This window comes from Hyla sarda, chromosome 4 (genome assembly GCF_029499605.1).
Source record: "Hyla sarda isolate aHylSar1 chromosome 4, aHylSar1.hap1, whole genome shotgun sequence".
NCBI classification, from domain to species: Eukaryota; Metazoa; Chordata; class Amphibia; order Anura; family Hylidae; genus Hyla; species Hyla sarda.
The window spans coordinates 47073596-47095703 of record NC_079192.1 but is presented as its reverse complement, the minus strand read 5'-3'; the positions used below and the strand labels follow the sequence as shown (position 1 = coordinate 47095703).

At 43.7% G+C, this 22108-nt stretch overlaps 1 protein-coding gene across 3 annotated transcripts in view; it reads right to left on the bottom strand.

Annotated features, from left to right (window-relative positions):
• Positions 1 to 5175: 5175 nt before the first annotated feature.
• Positions 5176 to 22108, bottom strand: part of ADGRL1 (adhesion G protein-coupled receptor L1) — a 391958-nt gene continuing 375025 nt past the window's right edge. For all 3 annotated transcript variants that reach the window (XM_056570743.1, XM_056570744.1, XM_056570745.1), the window contains 3 exons: positions 20935 to 21060; positions 10530 to 10547; positions 5176 to 8794 (listed from right to left, as the gene is read on the bottom strand). In XM_056570743.1, coding sequence (XP_056426718.1) covers positions 8100 to 8794; positions 10530 to 10547; positions 20935 to 21060 — 839 coding nt within the window. In that variant the 3' untranslated portion in view covers positions 5176 to 8099. The remainder of the gene's footprint in view (positions 8795 to 10529; positions 10548 to 20934; positions 21061 to 22108) is intronic.

The window sequence follows — 22108 nt, the reverse complement described above, 5'->3', positions numbered from 1 at the left end:
TTTTCCTGCTTGTAGTTATGATTTTTTTTCCGAAGTAATAAAAAATCAAACCTATATAAGTAGGGGACCATTTTAATCGCATGGACCTACAGAATAAAGATAAGGCGTCATTTTTACCGAAAAAATGTACTGCGTAGAAACGGAAGCCCCCAAAATTATTTTTTTTTCAGTTTCGCCGTCGATTTTTGTGTAAAATGACTGATGTCATTACAAAGTAGAATTGGTGGCGCAAAAAATAAGCCTTCATATGGATTTTTAGGTGCAAAATTGAAAGGGTTATGATTTTTTAAAGGTAAGGAGGAAAAAATGAAAGTGCAAAAACTGAAAAATGCTCAGTCCTTAAGGGGTAAGGGATTAAAGGAGCATCACATGCTTGAAACAATCTTATTTTTCCACAATTTTGAAAGGGTGGCAATAATTTTGTCCAGACCATGTTTGGAATTTGGTGTGACATTGGCCCTCATTTACTATTCTAAACCCGACTTGTTTTGTCGGGTTTTTTTGGCGCATCTTTGTCTGCGACACATCGTGCGCCAGTCTGTGCCTCGATGCAACATTTTTTCCCGACGGACCCGATGTGGATTCTCCGAAACCTGAAAAAGGGGCGTAACCCAACATTTCTGAGCTTTCCCACGTATTTATAAAGGTTTCCAACCCGAATTTGTTGAATTGTTGTGTTTTTTTTCCCCGACAACTCAGAGGAGTTGGAAACCAAAACCAACAAAACCCACGTGCGACAAACAGGATGCGACATAATAATAAATACCAGGGGGAAAAAGCAGTCGGGTAAGAAAGCAAAATAGACTTACAACACGATTTTCTAAGTAAATGAGGGCCATTATGTCCAATTTGCTTTTTTTCCTTCCTTTTTGGTTTATTTCCAATACACGCAGAGGGAATAAACATTTCAGGGGTGCCAACATTTACGGCCATGACTGTATGTTGACAGCAGCATCAACATATACAATGCTACTGTGTGTTTTAGCCACTGCAAAAACAGCTATCCGGCAGTGCTGACTGCTTCAGAAGCCGCCGAATAGCTGTTTAATGTGTCCGTTCTGCCTCCTGTTACTCACATATCTTCCAGTTGCTCACACAGGCCTTCACTGTGAGCTCCGTGTCGGCTCCTCCCCCCAGTGCAGCCACAGCCAATAGCCTGCAGCATCTTGCTGCAGGCGTCCAACGGGCTGCTGGCTGTCCTCCCCTTCCCTTCCTATGGAGCTGTAGTCTTCAGGGTCGCAATGGAGGGCATTCTGTCCTCCCTGAAGATATTTAAAGAACAGTACAGTACTGTATATGATGTCACACACACAATACACCCCATACATCAATGTTTCCCAACCAGTGTGCCTCCAGCAGTTACAAAACTACAACTCCCAGCATCCTAGACAGTCAATGGCTGTACAGGCATGCTGTGAGTTGTAGTTATGCAACAGCTGGAGGCACACTGGTTTGTTAAACACTCCCCACCCACTCAACATACAATGGTCGACTCGGAAACCAATTACCAGTTTTCCATAGAGATTTGTACTCAACATACAATGGTTTCAACATACAGTGGTCCTCCTGGAACCAATTAATATCGTATGTTGAGGGACCACTGTAGTTTGGTTTTCAGTAAACAATATGCTTTTTTTCCTTGCTGAAGTGGCATGTCACTTTTGTGCAATTTCTGCATGAATATCATTGGGAGCTTTAAGAAAATGAATGAAAAACAAAATCAAAATCAACACTGCAGCACATTCCACACTGATTTTTAGCGTGATTTTTGCCTGTGTGACCATACCCTTACAAAACCCAAACAATGTTGGCTTGTAACTGCCGAGCTTATATTCAGTTTTCCCCTTAAAGGGCTACGCCGCTGCCACTTCGTTTGGAGCAGGCAATGGCGGTCGTGATGTCACGACCATGCCCCTCGTGACATCACAGCACTCCCCCTGAATGCAAGTCTATTGGAGGGCCGTGGCGGTCACCACGCCCCCTCCCATAGACTTGCATTGAGGGGGTGTGGTGTGATGTCATGTCACGAGGGGCGTGGCCGTGACGTCAAGACCCCTGCTGCCCGCTGCAAGCGTTCTAAACGAACGCTGGGTGCTGTACAGGGATCCCAACTGCGGGACCCTAAGGATCCTTTGGATAGGGGATAAGATGTCTAGGTGCGGAGTACACCTTTAAGATAAGTAGATGATCAGATCAGTAGGGATCAAGAACAGTCCAGAGACATAACTTGTTTCACCTAACAAAAGAAAACACATTTGTGCTTCATTACCTTATGTATTTGGTTTGTATCTGATTTCTCCAACTTTGATTAGAGGGAGAACCCATTTTAAAAGAGTTGGTTGGGCTACATGTTATGTATTTGACTTGACAATGGGTAGTTAAGGGGAAAAAAATGAAACACACACTTGGCTTCCTAGCTCCTGTGATGTCACGTCCCCCAAGCCTGGAAGTGCTGCACAGCGGGGACAGAAGCTCCGTAATACAGGGAAGTACACTTTGCTACTTTTAACTTATGTGCCCCTAATGCCCAGTTGTGTATATTGTAAATGTACATGTATTACCATTCAGGGGTAAATCGTCCAGTTTTTGTACTTTCAAGCCCTCCTGAGGTTCAGGATTTTTTGGGGTTACGAATTTGTCATATCAAGCCTTTCACATCTTCCTGTGCGGATCGAAACCACAGCTGATCACAGGAAGCTTGGCATCTTCTATCCTTCCCTGATAAGCCAGCCCCCTGATGGTGGTTGCAGCCCATCTGTACATCCTGACATGCCTGCGTTGAATGCGTCCCGGCTATCTTCAGACTGTACTGAGATCGCGACAGCTAGGGGGGGGAATTCAATGCTGGAGCCGCGGGACGTATAGATGGGCTGCACATGTCATCAGGGGGCTGGATTGTCAGGGAAGTTAAAAAGAAACCAAGCCCCCTGTGATCAGCTGTTGTCTTGAACCACACAGGAAGATGGGGAAAGGCTTTAGACAACAGTAATTCATTGCCCAAAAGAATGCTGAACCTTGAGGGGCTTGAAAGTACAAAAACTGGACGGTTCACCCCTGAAATGTAATACATGTACATTTACAGTGTATACAACTGGACGTTAGGGGCACATAAGTTAAAAGTACAGTGAAATCTCCCTTAGTGGACACCTTCCAATAGCGGACATAGGACTTAATGTATTTGCACCCTCCGAATAGGGGACATTCCCAATAGTGGACGTGGACACACCATATAGGGGACAAACCACTCCCAATAGGGGACAACCAGGCTTATGTGCCAGCCCTACCTTGTACACAGGGTCGCCGTCAGGGGTACAGTCAATAACCTAGTAAGGGGCCCAGATTTCCAAGTCACCCCGGCCCCCACTGTAGCCCCCTGCAGCAGCCCCAGCACAGAAGCAGAAGACCTCTGTTTAAACAGTGGTCTTCTGCTTCTTTACATCCGCCGGCCACATCATTCACCCCCCTTCTTCCCTGATCCCCCCCCCCCCGTGCCACTTTATTCCCTGTGTCACATCATCCCCCCTTTTTTTTACCCCCCTGTGCCACATCATTTCCTCTTGATTCCCCCCCCCCTCCCTGTGCTATTTAATTCCCCCTTTAGCCCCCTGTGCTTCCCCCACTTCATAAAGAGGGGGTGATGAATTTACACAGAGGGTAATAATGGGGGAATGAAATGGCACAGGGGTAAGGGGGGATAATTTGGCACAGGGTATAAGCGATGATTAAAAGGCACTGGGAAATTCTTCTGTAATATTGCCCGTGAGTGTCTGCTATTGGGAGATTCTACTGTACCAAAAATCTGGAATACCCCTTTATGGGTAGGGTCACACAAGCCATATTTTGCTGCGAACACAATCGTGTCTGGCTGCAGCATCATCTTTGTCCACAGGCATGGACAAAGTCAAGTAAGTGAGGTTGGGACTAGCACTACTCTGTGCTTACTCCTGTCCAATCATACTGGAGCCGGGAGGGAGGGGTGACAGAGCAGCCTGCAGTAATTGCATGAAGAGACCCAACATTCAGGGAGGAAGATGAAACCTGCAGAGTGAGGACACACCTCCTCCAAAGCACAAAATGACAAAGAAAATGAGCAACAGAATTAAGGAATTTGTGAGAGAAATATAGGTAAAAATTTACACAATATAGGGAAAATTTTAAATGTACACGATCAGGATCAGGTACTGAGTAACATATAAACATATAACTTTTTTTTCGTGGCATATGACAGGTGCACTTTAAGCATTTTTTTATTTTCTTACTAATGGCAGTAACACTTAAACTCCTGACAGGAAGTTGTGTCACCTTTTCTTGTTTCATCATCTTATGTCTCAGGCGGTGTGTCTGGATCGTATCTCTGAGCTCTAGTCCCGCCCCTGAGTGATGTCATCACCTCTGACTAGCTGCTACTGATACGTCGCAGTCTTCCTGTGTATACACATATATATCTTTATTGAGACATTTAGGAAGAATGAGATGTATTTACAGCATGCTGCCTTGTGAGAAACAATGCCACAGGCAGAGGAGTAAACAGGGAATGAATAGCAGGTGCTGCAACCTCATCGATTGTGCAAATGGGATGTTCTGCAGCTGCCAGGAGTGTTGTGAGAGGGAATAGGCAGGGTGGGAGAACTGTGATTAAAAGCTAAGGGAAAGCAAAGCAACCTGGGAATTGTAGCACTGGGCAACTGCTCAACAAGGAAATACAGGATTAAGCCCCCCAGTCAGGTTAGCAATGCACAATTTATATGTGTGGGTTATGTGTTTTTTTTTTTTTTTTTACCTTATGATGGAGTGCCCCTTTACTTCTGTGTAAAGGATACAAGTTACTGTTATACCTATAATAGAGATCTTATTCCTTGTCTTAGTTTCTGTTGCATGTGACAATATGGGGCTGTGGTATTCTTATGCTTTTGCCTTCTGCTCGAAACCTTTCTATGTAACCAAGGACACAACTGCAGACATTCTAGACATTGCAAGACAATATATTACAGCAATAACCTCTATTGTTTTTTTGGATTGTGCAAAACTATTTTGCTACCTTAGAACATGGCTTTAGGGTACCATGGGGATCCCTTGGAAGAGAAAGTTGTTGGTCCCTGCCATTTCTAGTTACTCTCTTGAACATAAATCTAGTAGTCTGTAAATTAAAACAGTACACAATAAAAGACGACCATCCAGAAATCAAAATGTTTTTATTGGTGTGTTTGTTTCACTCCACAAGTTGCGATATTTAATTTTTTTTTAAACTTTTTTCAGCATTATTTTTTTCTGCCTTTTTTTTGTTTTGTTTTTCTATGTACGATATCATGTTCAGTCTTTCGTACGGTATTTTTTTTTTTCTTGTTTTTGTTCGCTTGTAGAATGGCGTTCGACCCATTTCTGGTTTTGGCATATGAAAAAGAAAATGAAGGAAGGAGAGAGAGGAGAGGAGGGGGCGGAGAGGTATTTTACCCTTTGCTCGTCAGACTCAGGGGGTAGGTTGGGATTGGCAGCGAAACACATCAGGACGAAGCAGAAAGTGACATACATGTGCACGGAACATAAATATGTGCCACTGATGTTGTGTCAATGGACTCATGACCACCTCTCTCGAAACGTAGGATTCCCAGACATAATCTATTGTTAGAAGGCTATTTCCTTCACATGGCGCCTGTCCCAAAAAAAAACAGACCGTCACTGGTGATAGAGTGCAAACTCTAGCAGTCCTCTGAACTTCCTCTAATAGGAAGGTCTTCTAGCTTAGAGGTTTTCTATAAGAATCTATAATGGTATTTTACACCCATTTTTCATGAGCTTCACATAAATATCATTTCTATATTCATATTGTCTGAAATATAACAATGACAAAAATATTCTTTGTAAGTGCTGTGTTCTGCTTGGGGAAACGTGCAGATTCTTGATAGTCAGTGGAAGTTCCTTTTTTCTATGCAGTAGAGCTCAGCTGACTCCGTAGGTTCGAGGAGCGACTTCTCGTGTCTATACAGCTTGGAGATATGCTTTTCTAGTAGTTTATAGGACAAGCAAGGACATATGAGATGCTTAGCTTGCCTACAGCAAATACCATTTATCCTGGTGTGCCAAAATTATAATTGCGTCTCTCTGCTCTTATCACATTGGATTTTTCATGGTAGTGGGTACCATGTCTAGTTTTGCAGAAGAAAATAAACTGAGCTTCTACTATTACTATCACACAGGAAAGACCATCATAACTAGAATGACAATTCCATGGAGTCTACACCATGGGATCTGCATCTCTGTACTCAGAACCCTTAAATATGGATATGTTAACATCTATGTAAATATATAAAGACCTATAAATTTAGAAACATATAGATCTGTACAGGGAAACATAAAGCAGATATATGATCGTATATAGGTTTTGGCATTAGCTGTGTGCAGTAACCACTGTAATATCACCAGCGCCTTGTGTAACCTTTAGTGAGGATATATATGAAGACCACCATCAAAGTTCACTTTAGATTGAGACACTGTAGTGGCTGGTAAAATGATTGTTTCAATGTGCCCCCAAACGCCATGCTTTATTGCACTGTTCCCTATACGTCATGGCCTACATATAGCAGCAGATGGCTTTGAGATGTATAGATTTAGAAAATAATTTTATCCATTTTGTTCTTTTTGTTTTTGTTTCATGACATCCTTAGACCTGGTAAGGGTTCACAATTATATACAGGTAGATGGTCAAATATCAGTAGAACCTGTACAATTCTAGATTTCTACATGCAACATAAAAATAAATTAAGACAAAGATGCTTAAAAAAAATTAACAAGGTAGCTGGAGACACGAGGTGGAATCTTTGGGACTGACGAAAGAAATTCATCCATAATCCTGTGGCAGAAAGGACAGATATTACGGCAATGTGCCCAAACCAGATACAAAGAAACATCGCAAAAGGCAAACACATATAAATAAAAAAAAGCCCCCTACTGACCATTTCCGCACCTCAAATACAAGTTTGTGAAGAAGGGTGTAGGCATCTCCCCTCGTCTCTCCCTTCCCCCTTTTAGAAGTTCGTTATTTACAGCAGTCGGAAAGGACACTCTCTTCCCCCATTGTAAAAGTTCCAATGTTCCTCTGTAATAGAGGCAGGGGGTGTTTTGTGCTTAAATAAAGAATATGCAGGGCAGTTGTCAAGTTCACATTCATCCCAACTTTCTATCGTAGTAGTTTTCAAATTCCTTGTGGTTTCTTGGTAGGTTCTTCGAACTGAACCACAATCTCTTCTTGTCTGATTTGATATAAAAAGAATCTCTTACCCTGTCTTTGGGGCAGACATAGGGGTTTGGGTGAGTAGAGAAGGTGGAGGTGACAGCCACAGTTTTTGGAAAGCCCAAGGAAGAAGTTCACTATTGAACAAAAAGTGGCTTTTCCTATCTTTTTTTCTTCTTTGAATTTCCATGATCTGCCCCTACTTTACTACGGGAATGCAAATTATAAGCTGTGACCTTTCAAAAATAAAAATGTAAATTTCACAATCTTAGGCAATTTCTGTCCTCTACTTTCTCATTACTCAGCAAGCCCCATAGGCTGTTTGGCACCACTTATCGAGAGCTAGTGATTAATTTCATACCATGTAGTCTCATTGTTTGCATCACTTGAAGACATCTGGTGTTTCTAACACAAATGGGCTGCCTACAATTATTACAGGCTAAACACTACACCTGTCTGCATCTTCTCATTATTTCTTTAAATTGGCTTGTTAACAATACTGCAAATTCCAGTGCCTAAACTGTTTTTGCATCAGTAGCTTTCACAGGTCATCTTTGGGCAAACAATTGTGTTTTTAGGAGGATATTTTTGGCACCCAAACCCCTACCTGTTAGTGGCGTTCCATTTAAGTATTTCTATCAGATACTGGCAATCAATAGTAAATCCATGTAGACTGAGCCCAATCAAAACCCATTGTCCATTAGCCCAGGCAGTGTCTTGTCCTCACCCCTGCCCCACCAAAATACCCCCCGTTCACATACCCCTTCCTTTCATCTGACCCTGCTTTCTTCTGAAATGGAAAGGGAAGGCAGTATCTTTTTCTTTTTATAAGGGGTGTAACAAGGTTGGTGTCAGGGGTGGTTGAATAAGTTCAGAGGCTGGTGATGAGCTGCATCTGCCCGTCACCCTCGGGCACTGATCCTTCAAGACCCAGAAACCCCTGTGGCATCTGGTAGAAGGCCTGCAACTGCCCTCTGGGCACTGAACCCAGCCGGCCAGGGAAGTACATGGCATCTGCCCCCGTTGGTGGGGGCACCCCTTGGTGGCACGGCAGCATTTCCCCAGATGATGGCAGGCCTGGTTCAGGGCTACTATCTGGGTATGGAGAGTCTCTGAGGTTGGTCATGCTAGTATACAGTGAATCGCGATTGGGTGAGTCACGAGGGGCAGCTTCAGCTTCAGACTCCTCCAGATCACTCTGGTAAAGGATTGACTGAGCTCTTTGTAAGAGAAGGGGCTCCTCCAAAGCTTTATACATGCGCTCCATCTCTAATGTAGGAACCTCTCCACCTTCTCCTATTGCCCCTGATGTCACTTCCTCATCTCCTGTGTCCGTTGTCCCTGCATGAGATTTGCCTCGTAGGTTGCTGTGTACAAGTTCGGAGATGATCATCTTTTCAAACGCTGCTGCATCTGTTATATTGCGACGTCCACCACCTTCTCCCATTTTGGACGGATCAGGAGGGAAGTCTCCAGCTCTTAGAGAATAACTGTTATTAAAGTTGCCATTAAGAGGAAGTGGCGGGAGTGGGTCCTTACCACATGGATCTCTGCTTAATGTGTGTTCTGTAGGTAAAAGGAAATAACAATAATTGTTAAGGTACATACTAAGTATCTGTTGCTGTTTGTAACCTATTTTGAATCCTATCTTTGCATTTTTTTTCTCAGTAGTTTGTTTTTTTGCACTGTATCTATATTCAGTATACATATAACTGTACAAGCTACATATATTTTGCCTCTACTTTTCAGGTTATCCTGATGGCGGATCTTGACACTTGACATACTGCATTGTCCTGGGACATGGCTGCTGTGGTAATGTTGTAGAACTGACTTTTTGGCTGTCGCTACAAAATAAAGGATAGATAATTTATTAAGTAGGCCCAGAAACAGTCTGGTGCTGCTAGGGAGATATACTAGATGAGGCCAATGCATGGAACCACTGCATTATGACTGGTAGTGGATGAGAGTAGATCACCAACAGGGGACATTGGGGGCGGTCCAGGAGCCTGTAGTTCCACCTGAGAGGATTATATTGTGCTAGGGGCCAGTGCTTGAACATCAGGAACACCGGTGGACTGGGGGCTGAAAGAAGTTACATAGAAGCATAGAACATTGGGGGAAATTTATCATTGTTGTTTTTTAAGAGATTTTTGAAGTCATTTATTTTTGCTTTGGTTTTTCTTACGTATGACATACTTACTATAAAATTGCATGTAAGCAAAAAACAAACAATAAATCACTTCAGCACACCATTTTGAATTATTCCTCCTCTTTTCTGGGACTTTTCTTCACAAAAACTGCAGTTGTGACTTTTTGTGCGACTTTTTAAAAGTGTTCTTCAAAGGCAGTTTTGTAAGCCAGGTCTGAGCTGGTAAAGATTTGCAGTGTTTAGGAGGGATTTGTAACTTTTTGTGGGACATTTACACTTAAGATAAATCTGTTACCACTGCAAAGGGAAAACTAAAACTGACCTTTGCAAGATGCTTTAAAACCAGATCTGGAAAAAGAGAAACAGGGACCTGGAATGTGGGGCCTGAGATGGAAAAAGAAGGGCCCTGAAGAATAGGGCCTGGGGCTAAGCAATATCCACCAGACAGTCAGTGGAAAATGGATTGGTATTTAAATACTGTGTAAAGAAACATAGTCATAGGATGTGGATTCTGTGGAGTGAACAGGAACCTAAAGCATCGAATGGCATTCGTGTTTGATTTGTTAAATTCTGCAGTTTATTGAATCTACTAAGATTATGTGACTCATCTGAGTATTGTGCATTGCGCCTCTTAAACTGACCGCAACGATTATGCATGAAATTAAAGAGGACCTGTCAGGAGCTGTCAGGTTGATCAACTATACCCATGGCCAGATAGGGCTTAGCCTTGTGGTCAGTGCGTTAACTTTTTCTCTGGCATGGAAGAAACCTATTAAAACAAAAAAGGTGTTTTTCTAAAATATACAGATGAGGTTGATGTACCCGGGGTGTTCCTCATCAACACAAGTGCCTAGATATCCCAAGCCATCTCCTTCTCTGCTACAAACCCCAGCCCTCTCGTTTCTACTTCTACGTCTGTGATTGCATACAAGCTTTTCATCTTCTTATCCCCATTACATTTTATGCAAGTCCCACCGTACCACAGGGAGGTGCATGTGCAATGAAGTACTCTTCTCTAGTCGGCCTCATAGATGCACATTCTTGCAGCACTACTCTATTGCAGTAAGTCACTATGCTCGGTATGTTGGTAATTGTAATATAACATAACGTATCATAATTGTATATTTATTTAGGGCAATGCGCAATACTTACTGGGATCTCTGAAACTTCCTGTTGTTGCAATAGGGGGGAAAAAAGAAAAGGAGACATTATTAGATGGAAAATAAAAGATGGCTCTATTGTTATACTGTTAAGATAACTGGTAATGACTTGAACAAGGAAAACCATAGCCCTAGTGCTGTCTAGTGATACCACAATTGCTCTTTTCCTATTTAAAGACTACAGTGCACTGTTACAAATGGATCTGGATAGGTCGGAGGGCTGGGAAGTGGCAGATGAGGTTCAACACTGATAAATGTAAGGTAATGCACATGGGGAAGAAAAATCAGGGCTTGGATTATGTATTAAATGGGAGAACACTTGGGATGACTGAGATGGAAAAGGACTTAGGAGTCTTAGTTAACAGTAAATTTAGCTGTAGTGTCCAGTGTCGGGCAGCTGCTGCCAAGGCAAATAAAATCATGGGGGGCATCAATAGGGGCATAGATGCCCACAACAAGGAAATAATTCTGCCACTGTAAAAATCACTAGTCAGACCACACATTGAGTACTGTGTACAGTACTGGGCACCAGTGTAGAAGAACAATAAAGTGGAGCTGGAGAGGGTTCAAAGACGGGCAACCAGGGAAATACCGGGAATGGAAGGACTACAGTACCCAGAAAGATTATCAGAATTGGGGTTATTTAGTTTAGAAAAAAAGCAGCTCTGGGGAGACCTAATAACTATGTATAAATATATCAGGGGACAGTACAGAGATCTCTCCCATGATCTATTCATACCCAGGACTGTATCTATAACAAGGGGGCATCCTCTACATCTAGAGGAAAGAAGGTTTCTACACCAGCACTGACGGGGATTCTTTACTGTAAGAGCAGTGAGATTGTGGAATTCTCTGTCTGAGGAGGTGGTCATGGGGAACTCTGTAAATGAGTTCAAAAGGGGTCTGGATGCATTTTTGGAGAATAATAACATTGCTGGTTATGTATACTAGATTTATAGGGACAGAACGTTGATCCAGGGATTTATTCTGATGCCATATTGGAGTCGGGAAGTAATTTTTACCTCTAGTATGAGGGTTTTTTGCCTTCCTCTGGATCAACTCAGTAGGGACTCATTAGGGGTATAGGTTGAACTTGATGGATTTTGGTCTTTTTTCAACCTTATGAACTATGTTACTATGTATATGTTATGGCAACAATAGATTTGCATTGGATTAAGTTTAGCCATTTTATGTGTAACTTGGAGATTTTGGGACTTTACCTCTTATCTGTATATTATTTATAAATTTTCATTTTATCTCTAAAACTGCGCTGAGTGGCATGGCTCATCTTCCTTTCCCCTCTTACACCAGTGCATCACACGCAGGCCTAAGGAGGTATACTGCAATATTATCTCCTTCGTCAACCTCCTGTTCAAGAACAACTCTATTTTCACTGCAGAGGTTTGTGAACATTTACAAAGGGGCATGCAGGGAAAAAGAGGGTCTGGGTAGTTACAGTTTGCTGGAAAGAGATGAAGAGTACACTATTCCCTAATATGATTTATTACAATATTAGATTTACATGTACAACTGGTTTGTGCAAACATTTATAAAGACAGATACACGTTAACCACAGTACATGTGATGGTCGGGGATCACTATGTTTCCCCCAAATACCTGTTATATGTAGTAACAAGGTTTTAAGAGGTGCATATCTCATTCTGGAAGGCTGGGTGAGAAATGGGAAAAAACAGTATAAGCTGCTAGGGATTTTGGTAAGTCCTGTTAAACGGGCCTGGATTTTTATGGGATGAAAGGCAGGTTGGTAGTGGGGTCAGCTTCCTAGGCCAGTCTAGGTTTTCACAGTAGCCCACATCAGCACAAGTGCTGAAAACAGCTTAATACTAGGCTCAAAAGAAGGTGAGAGGCAGTCTGCAGAGGCTATAAGAAACTTCACCTGGAGTCCTAAAGTCTTTCAGACTCTTCTGGACCCTTGCAACCTGTGTAAGGTTATACATTTGAAGTTTATGTCTGGTTGCTGGTAGTAAGTGATAATGCCAGTGTTAATAATGCAGTGTATTTTGTTTTGGGACAGTAAAGAGAAGAAGCACTGCATTTGATCTGTGCCACTGTCTCTGACTGTTATTTATGCGGTTTACCCATCTCTACCGAGCTAAACTCAGACACGTGTGTGTGTGTGTATGTATGTATGTGTGTGTATATATATATATATATATATATATATATATATATATATATATATACACAGTGACCCCTCGACCTAAGATAATTTCAACATACGATGGCCTCTCAGAGGCCATGGTATATTGAAGGCAGCATCAACATACAATGCTTTTTTATGTCTGGGCCATCGCATAAACGGCTATCCGGCAGCGCAGACTGCTTCAGCTGCCACCGGAGAGCCGTTTACGGTGCCCCGTGTGGTCCGCTGATGGTCACTTACCTGTCCTCGGGGCTCCGGCGCGTCCTCTTCAGGATCCCCTGCATCGTCGGCGCTCTCCATCAACGTCATCATGTCGCTGCGCATGCCGTCCCGTCATCCAATAGGAGCGGCGTGCGTAGCGACGTGATGGCGGCGACGGAGAGCGCGGATGCCGGGGAAGCCGAGGCCTTGCCGGAGCATCAGGGACACCTCGGGGACGCGGCCACAGCGATGGACGGCGACATCCAGGGCAGCGGTGACGGTCCGGAGCGGCAGGGACAGGTGAGTACAACTTCCTCTAACAGTGGACTACAACCTGCGGACCTCCAGATGTTGCAAAACTACAACACCCAGCATGCCCGGACAGCCAACGGCTGTCCGGGCATGCTGGGTGTTGTAGTTTTGCAACATCTGGAGGTCCTCAGGTTGTAGTCCACTGTCCTATACTTTACATTGCACGGATCCCTCAACATGCGATGGTTTCAACAAACGATGGTCCGTTTGGAACGGATTACCATCGTATGTTGAGGGACCACTGTATATAATATCTCAAAACATTACAGAAAACTTGTAGAAAGGTTGTCTAGTGTTACACACCGGGAAAAAAAAACCTTGACTCAAAAATCTGAAGGCGCATGGTCCAAAAGCCTATAGTTTAGCTGTAATAACATCTTATGACTGGCATCTTTAAGGTGGTACAGATCTGCAGCCTAATGATGAATGTGGAAGCAGTCAGTCTGGTGGGGAGCCTGCTGTACACATGGGTCTTGCAAGGCTGATTTAGTTTTTGTTCTCATTTTGGAACAAAACCCAGCAACATGCTGTAGTTTACCCTTAGTCAGGAATATATTTTTGCTTCCCAGCTCTGCCTATTGTCCCAGAAAATGTAGACGCCCAATGGTTCCCTGCTGCCCCTAAGCATCTGTATATTGTATGTGATGTTAATGAAACTTGTGGTAGACGAGAGCAGGAGAAATGGACACATGACATTTACTGAGCAACATGATGATAAACCCACAGTATACAGCGACAAAGAGTTATTTTAACAATATATTAATGGAATTCTGTCTGCAGTCTCATGCTGCCTGGACCCGCTCTGATTAGAATATAAGTTTAATTATGCAAAAGGAAATGTGTTTTCACTTTCCGTCTTTGCCAGCTGTTTTAAGAGCACAAATTTAAGAGGATTTCACATGGAATGCAATCAGCCTCCCGGTATAAATACAACATTAGGGGTGATTTAAAGATAAAAAAAAATCATCATCCTTCATCAGTTCTTGGTATGGAACCACGATACATTTCCAACATCAAGCCTGGATGGGTCTACTGTGACAAAATGTCACCGGGGGCCCCATAGTAAAACTCACAATGGCCCCGCTCCCCATTGAGAGCAAATATACTATGCCTTTATTAAATTGAATTTCTACTATTTCATTTTTAGTTCCAAATTTTCTGCGCTGATTAATTTCATCATATGTCTATATAGAGTAGCTTTGTTTTCATTTGACTTGATAAGTTACATAATTCTGGCTTCCTGCAGTCCCGCTAAGGGGAGCTAACAGCATATGCATGAAATAGCTTGTACTAAACTCAATGGAAGTTCTTTAGTGTGAGGCAGTGGTCTTCAAACTGTGGACTAGAGTCCTGTGTGGGACCATCTTCTTAAAGGGGTACTCCGGCGCTTAGACATCATATCCCCTATCCAAAGGACAGGGGATATGATGATTTTTATCCAAAGGATAGGGGATAAGATGCCTGATCGCTGGGGACCCCTGTGATCTTGCACGCCGCACCCCGTTAAAATCAGTCCCCAGAGCGTGTTCGCTCCGGGTCTGATTACTGTCGATCATGGGGCATTGTGAAGTCACGGCTCCGCCCCGTGTGATGTCATGCTCCGCCACCTCAATGCAAGCCTATGGGAGGGGGCGTGACAGCTGTCACGCCCTCTCCCATAGACTTGCATTGAGGGGTGGGGTGTGACGTCACACGGGGGCGGAGCCGTGATGTCGCGGTCTCATGTCACCGTGGTTGGGAGCTGAAGCCTCCAGCCGCAACAGGTGGGTCCTGCAGCCGAGATCCTGGGGGTCCCCGCGATCTGACATCTTATCCCCTATCCTTTGGATAGGGGATAAGATGTCTAGGGGCAGAGTACCCCTTTAATCCTGCTCCTGCTGGATTTCTGACCATTACCGCCCGCTCCCGCAAGGTGTGTGTTTTATTCCCCGCCCACTCCAACAACAAGTGTGTCCAATTCTGCCTGCGTCTGCAAACATTTTGTTACAGCTTTTACAGATAGTACCCTCTGTGCCATTTCACTACCCTTTGTGCCATTTCATCATTACCCTGTGGCATTTCAGAGGTTTTTTATTGGGTCCACGGGATCCCAATACCAATGCAGGGCTCTACTGTGGACCTCTGAAAATGGCAAAACTACAACTTCCAGCATGCCAGGACAGCCGCCAGCTTTCCGTGCATGCTGAAAGTTGTAGTTTTGCAAAATCAGAAAGTCCACAGTATGAAGACCTCTGGTGTAAGTACCACTTATTGGAAGAAACTGTTTTGTGCAAGGCTTCATGTGCATGCTCTTAATCCCATGGTACAGGTATGAAAATGCTCTAGAAATGTTGTATTACTATTCCGCCATGCTAAGTATGTTTGTGCACTGACACGTATTCTTGTTTGGAAGCACATGATGACATGAACACACATGTACAAACAGAAGTTTAGTCAGCTGACAGAAAGGATGACAAATACATTCTGATGGGACTGACACAGACACAATCACCTTAATCGAAACTGCTGGCTAGAATTGGTCCATAATACCAGCAATATCCTTTGGATTAATCTTGCAGAGCTTTTAAAGGGGTACTCCGCCCCTAGACATCTTATCCCTTATCCAACAAAGGATAGGGGATAAGATGTCCGATTGCCGGGGTCCCGCTGCTGGGGACCCCCGCAATATAGCAAGCAGCACCCACTTGTAACTGCTTCCAGAAGCACTGGAGGATCTCAGGCTAATTCCTCCCGACCACGTCCCCTCCCATAGACTTGCATTGAGGGGGCGGGGTGTGACATCCCACGGGGGGGCGGAGTCATGACGTCACGATCTTCCGTCCCCGTGGTTGGGAGGAATTAGCCTGAGATCCTCCAGCGCTTCCGGAAGCAGTTACAGGTGGGTGCTGCTTGCTATATTGCGGGGGTCCCCAGCAGCGGGACTCCGACGATCTGACATCTTATCCCCTATCCTTTGTATCGGGGATAAGATGTCTAGGGGCGGAGTACCCCTTTAACCTCTTCAGGACATAGGGCGTATGGATACGTCCTGAATCCCGAGTCCTTAAGGACCGAGGGCGTATCCATACGCCCGTGGGAATTCCGGCCCCCACCGCTAGCCGGTTGGGGACCGGAGCCGGATGCCTGCTGAAATCGTTCAGCAGGCATCCCGGCATATCGCCCAGGGGGGTCATTATGCCCCCCCATGTCGGCGATCGCCGCAGATCGCTGGACAATTCAGTCCAGCGATCTGCGGCGATTCCGGGTCAATCGGGTCTCCGGTGACCCGGTGACCCGGAATTACTGGCTGTTCGGGGCCGTCTCTGACGGCCCCGAACAGCCAGAGCCTGCAGGGGTGAGGTGGCACTGGTGCCACCTCACGATCGCCCTGATTCGTCGGCCGGATTACCGGCCGACCAATCAGGGCGCCTGCTGCGGGTGTCACTCCCGCACCCGCTCCGCCCCTCTTCTGGAGGACGTGAGCGGGTGCGGGAAGACGACCCCCGGTGCTGGGGACCCCGATCCCCGGCGCCCCTGTTGGGATCGGGGCCCCAGGAGCAGCGGCGGCGGCGGGACTGACCTGCAGCGTCTGGATCGTTGGAGGTGAGTGACAGCCTCCTGCTGTTGCTTAGCAACAGCTCCCAGCATGCAAAAAGGGCATGCTGGGAGCTGTAGTTATGCAACAGCAGGAGGCAGACCACCACAACTCCCAGCATTCCCTTATGGGCATGCTGGGACTTATGGTTTTGCAACAGCTGGAGGCACATTCTTTCTATGGAAAAGTGTACCTTCAGCTGTTGTATAACTACAACTCCCAGCTTGCACAAACAGCTAAAGTGCATGCTGGGAGTTGTAGTGGTGCATCTGCTGGTTGCATAACTACAACTCCCAGCATGCCCGTTGGCTGTCGGTGACTGCTGAGAGTTGTAGTTTTGCAACAGCTGAAGGCACACTGGTTGTGAAACTCAGAGTTTTTTTTTTTACCTAACTCAGTGTTTCACGACCGGTGTGCCTCCAGCTGTTGCAAACTACAACTCAGCAGTCACCGTACACCATGCACCGTACATGCTGGGAGTTGTAGTTTTGCAACAGCTGGAGGCACACTGGTTGTGAAACACTGAGTTAGGTCACAAACTCAGTGATACATAACCAGTGTGCCTACAGTTGTTGCAAAACTGCAACTCTCAGCAGTCACCGACAGCCAACGGGCATGCTGGGAGTTGTAGTTATGCAACAGCTGGATGTCCCCCCCCCCCCCCAATGTGAACGTACAGGGTACACTCACATGGGCGGAGGATTACAGTAAGTATCTGGCTGCAAATTTGAGCTGCCGCAAACTTTCTGCTGCAGCTCAAATTGCCAGCGAGAAACTACTGTGAACCCCCTCCTGTGCGACTGTACCCTAAAAACACTACACTACCACAAAAAATAAAATAAAAAGTAAAAAACACTACATAAACACATACCCCTACACAGCCCCCCTCCCCTCCCCAATAAAAATGAAAAACGTCTGGTACACCACTGTTTCCAGAACGGAGCCTCCAGCTGTTGCAAAACAACTCCCAGTATTGTCGGACAGCCGTTGACTGTCCAGGCATGCTGGGAGTTTTGCAACAGCTGGAGGCACCCTGTTTGGGAATCACTGGCGTAGAATACCCCTATGTCCACCCCTATGCAATCCCTAATTTAGGCCTCAAATGCGCATGGCGCTCTCACTTTGGAGCCCTGTCGTATTTCAAGGCAACAGTTTAGGGCCACATATGGGGTATCGCCGTACTCGGGAGAAATTGTGTTACAAATTTTGGGGGGTATTTTCTGCTTTTACCCTTTTTAAAAATGTAAAATTTTTGGGAAAACAAGCATTTTAGGTAAAAAAAAATTAAAAATTTTACATATGCAAAAGTCGTGAAACACCTGTGGGGTATAAAGGTTCACTTAACCCCTTGTTACGTTCCCCGAGGGGTCTAGTTTCCAAAATGGTATGCCATGTGTTTTTTTTTTGCTATCCTGGCACCATAGGGGCTTCCTAAATGCGGCATGCCCCCAGAGCAAAATTTGCGTTCAAAAAGCCAAATGTGACTCCTTCTCTTCTGAGACCTGTAGTGCGCCAGCAGAGCACTTTTCACCCCCATATGGGGTGTTTTCTGAATCGGGAGAAATTGGGCTTCAAATTTTTAGGGGTATTTTCTGCTATTACCCTTTTTAAAAATAAAATTTTTTGGGGAAAACAAGCATTTTAGGTAAAATTTTTTATTTTTTTTTTACATTTGCAAAAGTCGTGAAACACCTGTGGGGTATTAAGGTTCACTTTATCCCATGTTACATTCCCCGAGGGGTCTAGTTTCCAAAATGGTATGCCATGTGGTTTTTTTTTGCTTTTCTGGCACCATAAGGGCTTCCTAAAGGTAACATGCCCCCCAAAAACCATTTCAGAAAAACGTACTCTCCAAAATCCCCTTGTCGCTCCTTCCCTTCTGAGCCCTCTACTGCGCCCGCCGAACACTTTACATAGACACATGAGGTATGTGCTTACTCGAGAGAAATTGGGCTACAAATACAAGTAAAAATTTTGTCCTTTTACCCCTTGTAAAAATTCAAAAATTGGGTCTACAAGAACATGTGAGTGTAAAAAATGAAGATTGTGAATTTTCTCCTTCACTTTGCTGCTATTCGTGTGAAACACCTAAAGGGTTAAAACGCTGACTGAATGTCATTTTGAATACTTTGGGGGGTGTAGTTTTTATAATGGGGTCATTATGGGGTATTTCTAATATGAAGACCCTTCAAATCCACTTCAAACCTGAACTGGTCCCTGAAAAATACTGAGTTTGAAAATTTTGTGAAAAATCGGAAAATTGCTGCTGACCGTTGAAGCCCTCTGATGTCTTCCAAAAGTAAAAACTCATCAATTTTATGATGCAAATATAAAGTAGACATATTGTATATGTGAACCAAAAAAAAATGTATTCGTAATATCCATTTTCCTTACAAGCAGAAAGCTTCAAAGTTAGAAAAATGCTAAATTTTCAAATTTTTCATCAAATTTACGGATTTTTCACCAAGAAAGGATGCAAGTATCGACAAAAATTTACCACTATGTTAAAGTAGAATATGTCACGAAAAAACAATCTCGGAATAAGAATGATAACTAAAAGCATTCCAGAGTTATTAATGTTTAAAGTGACAGTGGTCAGATGTGCAAAAAACGCTCCGGTCCTTAAGGCCAAAATGGGCTCCGTCCTGAAGGGGTTAACCACCTCTAATTATGCATGTTGAAATTGTCAACAATCCCTTACCTGAGTCAGTCTGAGTGTGGGAAATGGGTACCATGGGGGAGGAGGTGAAAGCCTTTTTACTCTATTAATCATGTGGTGGAAACTGTGTACCTGCACCAAATTCATTACCTTCATCCACTGTTACTATTAAAGCTATTAAACCATAATTGTCTGATGTATGTGGGTCTTACCTCTGGGACCCACACCTATCCACAGAATAGGGTCCACTGACTATTGTCTGATCTGGAGAACTGGCTGTTGGCCACTGCATTCAGACGAAGACTGGTCAGAGAGGTGGCCATGATAACAGAAAAATAAGAGCTTGCTGAGCTCTGCTATTTCTGTATCTCTGATAGAAACGAATGAGACCCTTCTGGAGTTTGCACCCCCATCTATGACCAAGATCCCACCTGCATAGTTCCTTCCAGACCCAAACACCAGAGCTGAGTGGTCCATTGCACAACAGACACTGATGGATCCCAGTGAATTGCAGTATTTTTTTCTTAGCTAATGTCCCCTCATTTGAACAGATTCTGCGAACGGAGTTCAGAAGAAGATGTATACTCAGCCTGTCAAGCATTTATGACATGTCTAACATGGGAATAACCCTTTAACCCCCTTGACTAAAATAGGCCTTACTGTATAACCCCTTCACTATTTAAGCATTGAATGGCAGTATTCTCTGGACATAGACTAATAGTAATGTGTCAGAAATATTTGAAAGTGATATTTGGGCAATAAAAAGTAGTAGTATTTGGATACTATGTGGAGGCGTTATTTAGGCATTGCTTGTAGTTTTAATATTTGGACACATTTCAGAGGTTTTTTTTTGTTATCTTTTTGTATTTTTTGGAATTGTAGAGCAGTAGTCAGGTAAAAAGTACATAAACCTGCTGGAAGTAAGAAGTAATGTGACACTACTACTTGTCACTCTATTTTATTGACTAAATCTGTAAAATCAGTAATTTCTTTTAAAAAAATTAAGGGGTACTCCGGTGGAAAACTTTTTTTTTTTTTTTTAAATGAACTGGTGCCAGAAAATTAAACAGATTTGTAAATTTACTTCTATTAAAAAAAATCTTAATCCTTTTAGTACTTTCTAGCAGCTGTATGCTACAGAGGACTTTTTGAATTTCTTTTGTCTTGACCATAGTGCTCTCTGCTGACACCTCTTCTAATAGAAGTAATTTACAAATCTGTTTAACTTTCTGGTATTAGTTCTTTAAAAAAAAAAAAAAAACTTTTTCATCGGAGTACCCCTTTAAGTAACAAAGGGTAAGACTGTGGTACGGCAAGACCTGGAAAAAAGATTCAGGCTTGTCCAACAGTGGGAAGTAGAGCTAAAACCTCTACCCGAAACAGTATTTTTTTTATTTTTGAGTATAGCTTTGCAGATTTCTATAAAAAAAACTTCTAATATCTGTAAATAAAACAAAGTAGTTCTTGCTTCACATAATCCATCTCACCAGTGGCATTGTATCCTGGGGAGGACGGACTGAAACCCACGGACTCGGTGATAAGTGTGTTGTATGGACTGCTGCCAACACGAGACTGCAACACAGGATTTGTCAGCAAGTGGTTTCCCATTGTGCCTGGAGGATATAATAAACAAGAGTCAGCTGTCTGGAGCTGCGATAGATTAAATGAAACCTCTATAAGACTAGGTTTCCACGTGTTTTTTTTTACACTTAAAAAAACGCCAGCAAAGACGCCAGAGAAACTGCCACAGGTTATTCATACGTTTTGGCAGTTTTTCTGGTGTTTTTGCCTTTGAGTGGAAATCGCATTTTTGGCCCCTTTGGTGTTTTTTTCTAAATTTGTTGGGTACCAAAAAAAAAAAAAAAAAAAGATGCAGTAGGGATGGGAAAAAAATTATTTAACAAAACTTTTAATTTTTATTGTGAAATTTTTTATTAATTTTTAATAGTGTGTGTGTGTTTCACTTTTTTCTCTCTATTTTTTATTTTTTTAGGTAGTACTACTACTCCCAGCATGGAACCCGATGCGATCATCCTATCTATTGCAGAGATGCGGAGTGGCTCTATACAGCGCTCGCATCTCTGCTCTGTACTCCGGCCGGCCAGTGATGTGAATAGATATTTTACGCCTACAGTGGGGATTGGCCGGATGGTTGTAGCCAATCACAGCTCTTAGCGGGAAATATGAATATCAGTGATGTTCTATTCATCACTGGCCGGAGTATAGTGCAGAGATGCGAGCGCTGTAGAGAGCCGCTCCACATCTCTGCTATATTATGGACTATTGCATTGGGTGTCAGGAGTGACACCCGCTGTGATCTGTCCTTAACTGCAGGTACTACTACTCCCAACATGGAACCCACTTTGCTCCATGCTGGGATCTGTAGTACCTGCATTAATAGACAGATCGCAGCGAGTGTCCCTTCTGACACCTGATACGATTGTCCTATATAATATATAGATGCTGGCGGCCGCTCTTCTCTGGTCCCCTGCACTGACGTATATATACCCCTTTTCATATTTCTTACAGAGAGTTGTGATTGGCTGGAACAATCTGGCCAATCACAGCTCTCTGTGGGAAATATGAGTAGGTGTATATATACGGCAGTGCAGGGACCATAGAAGAGCAGCAGGCTGCATCTATAAATTATACAGGAGGATC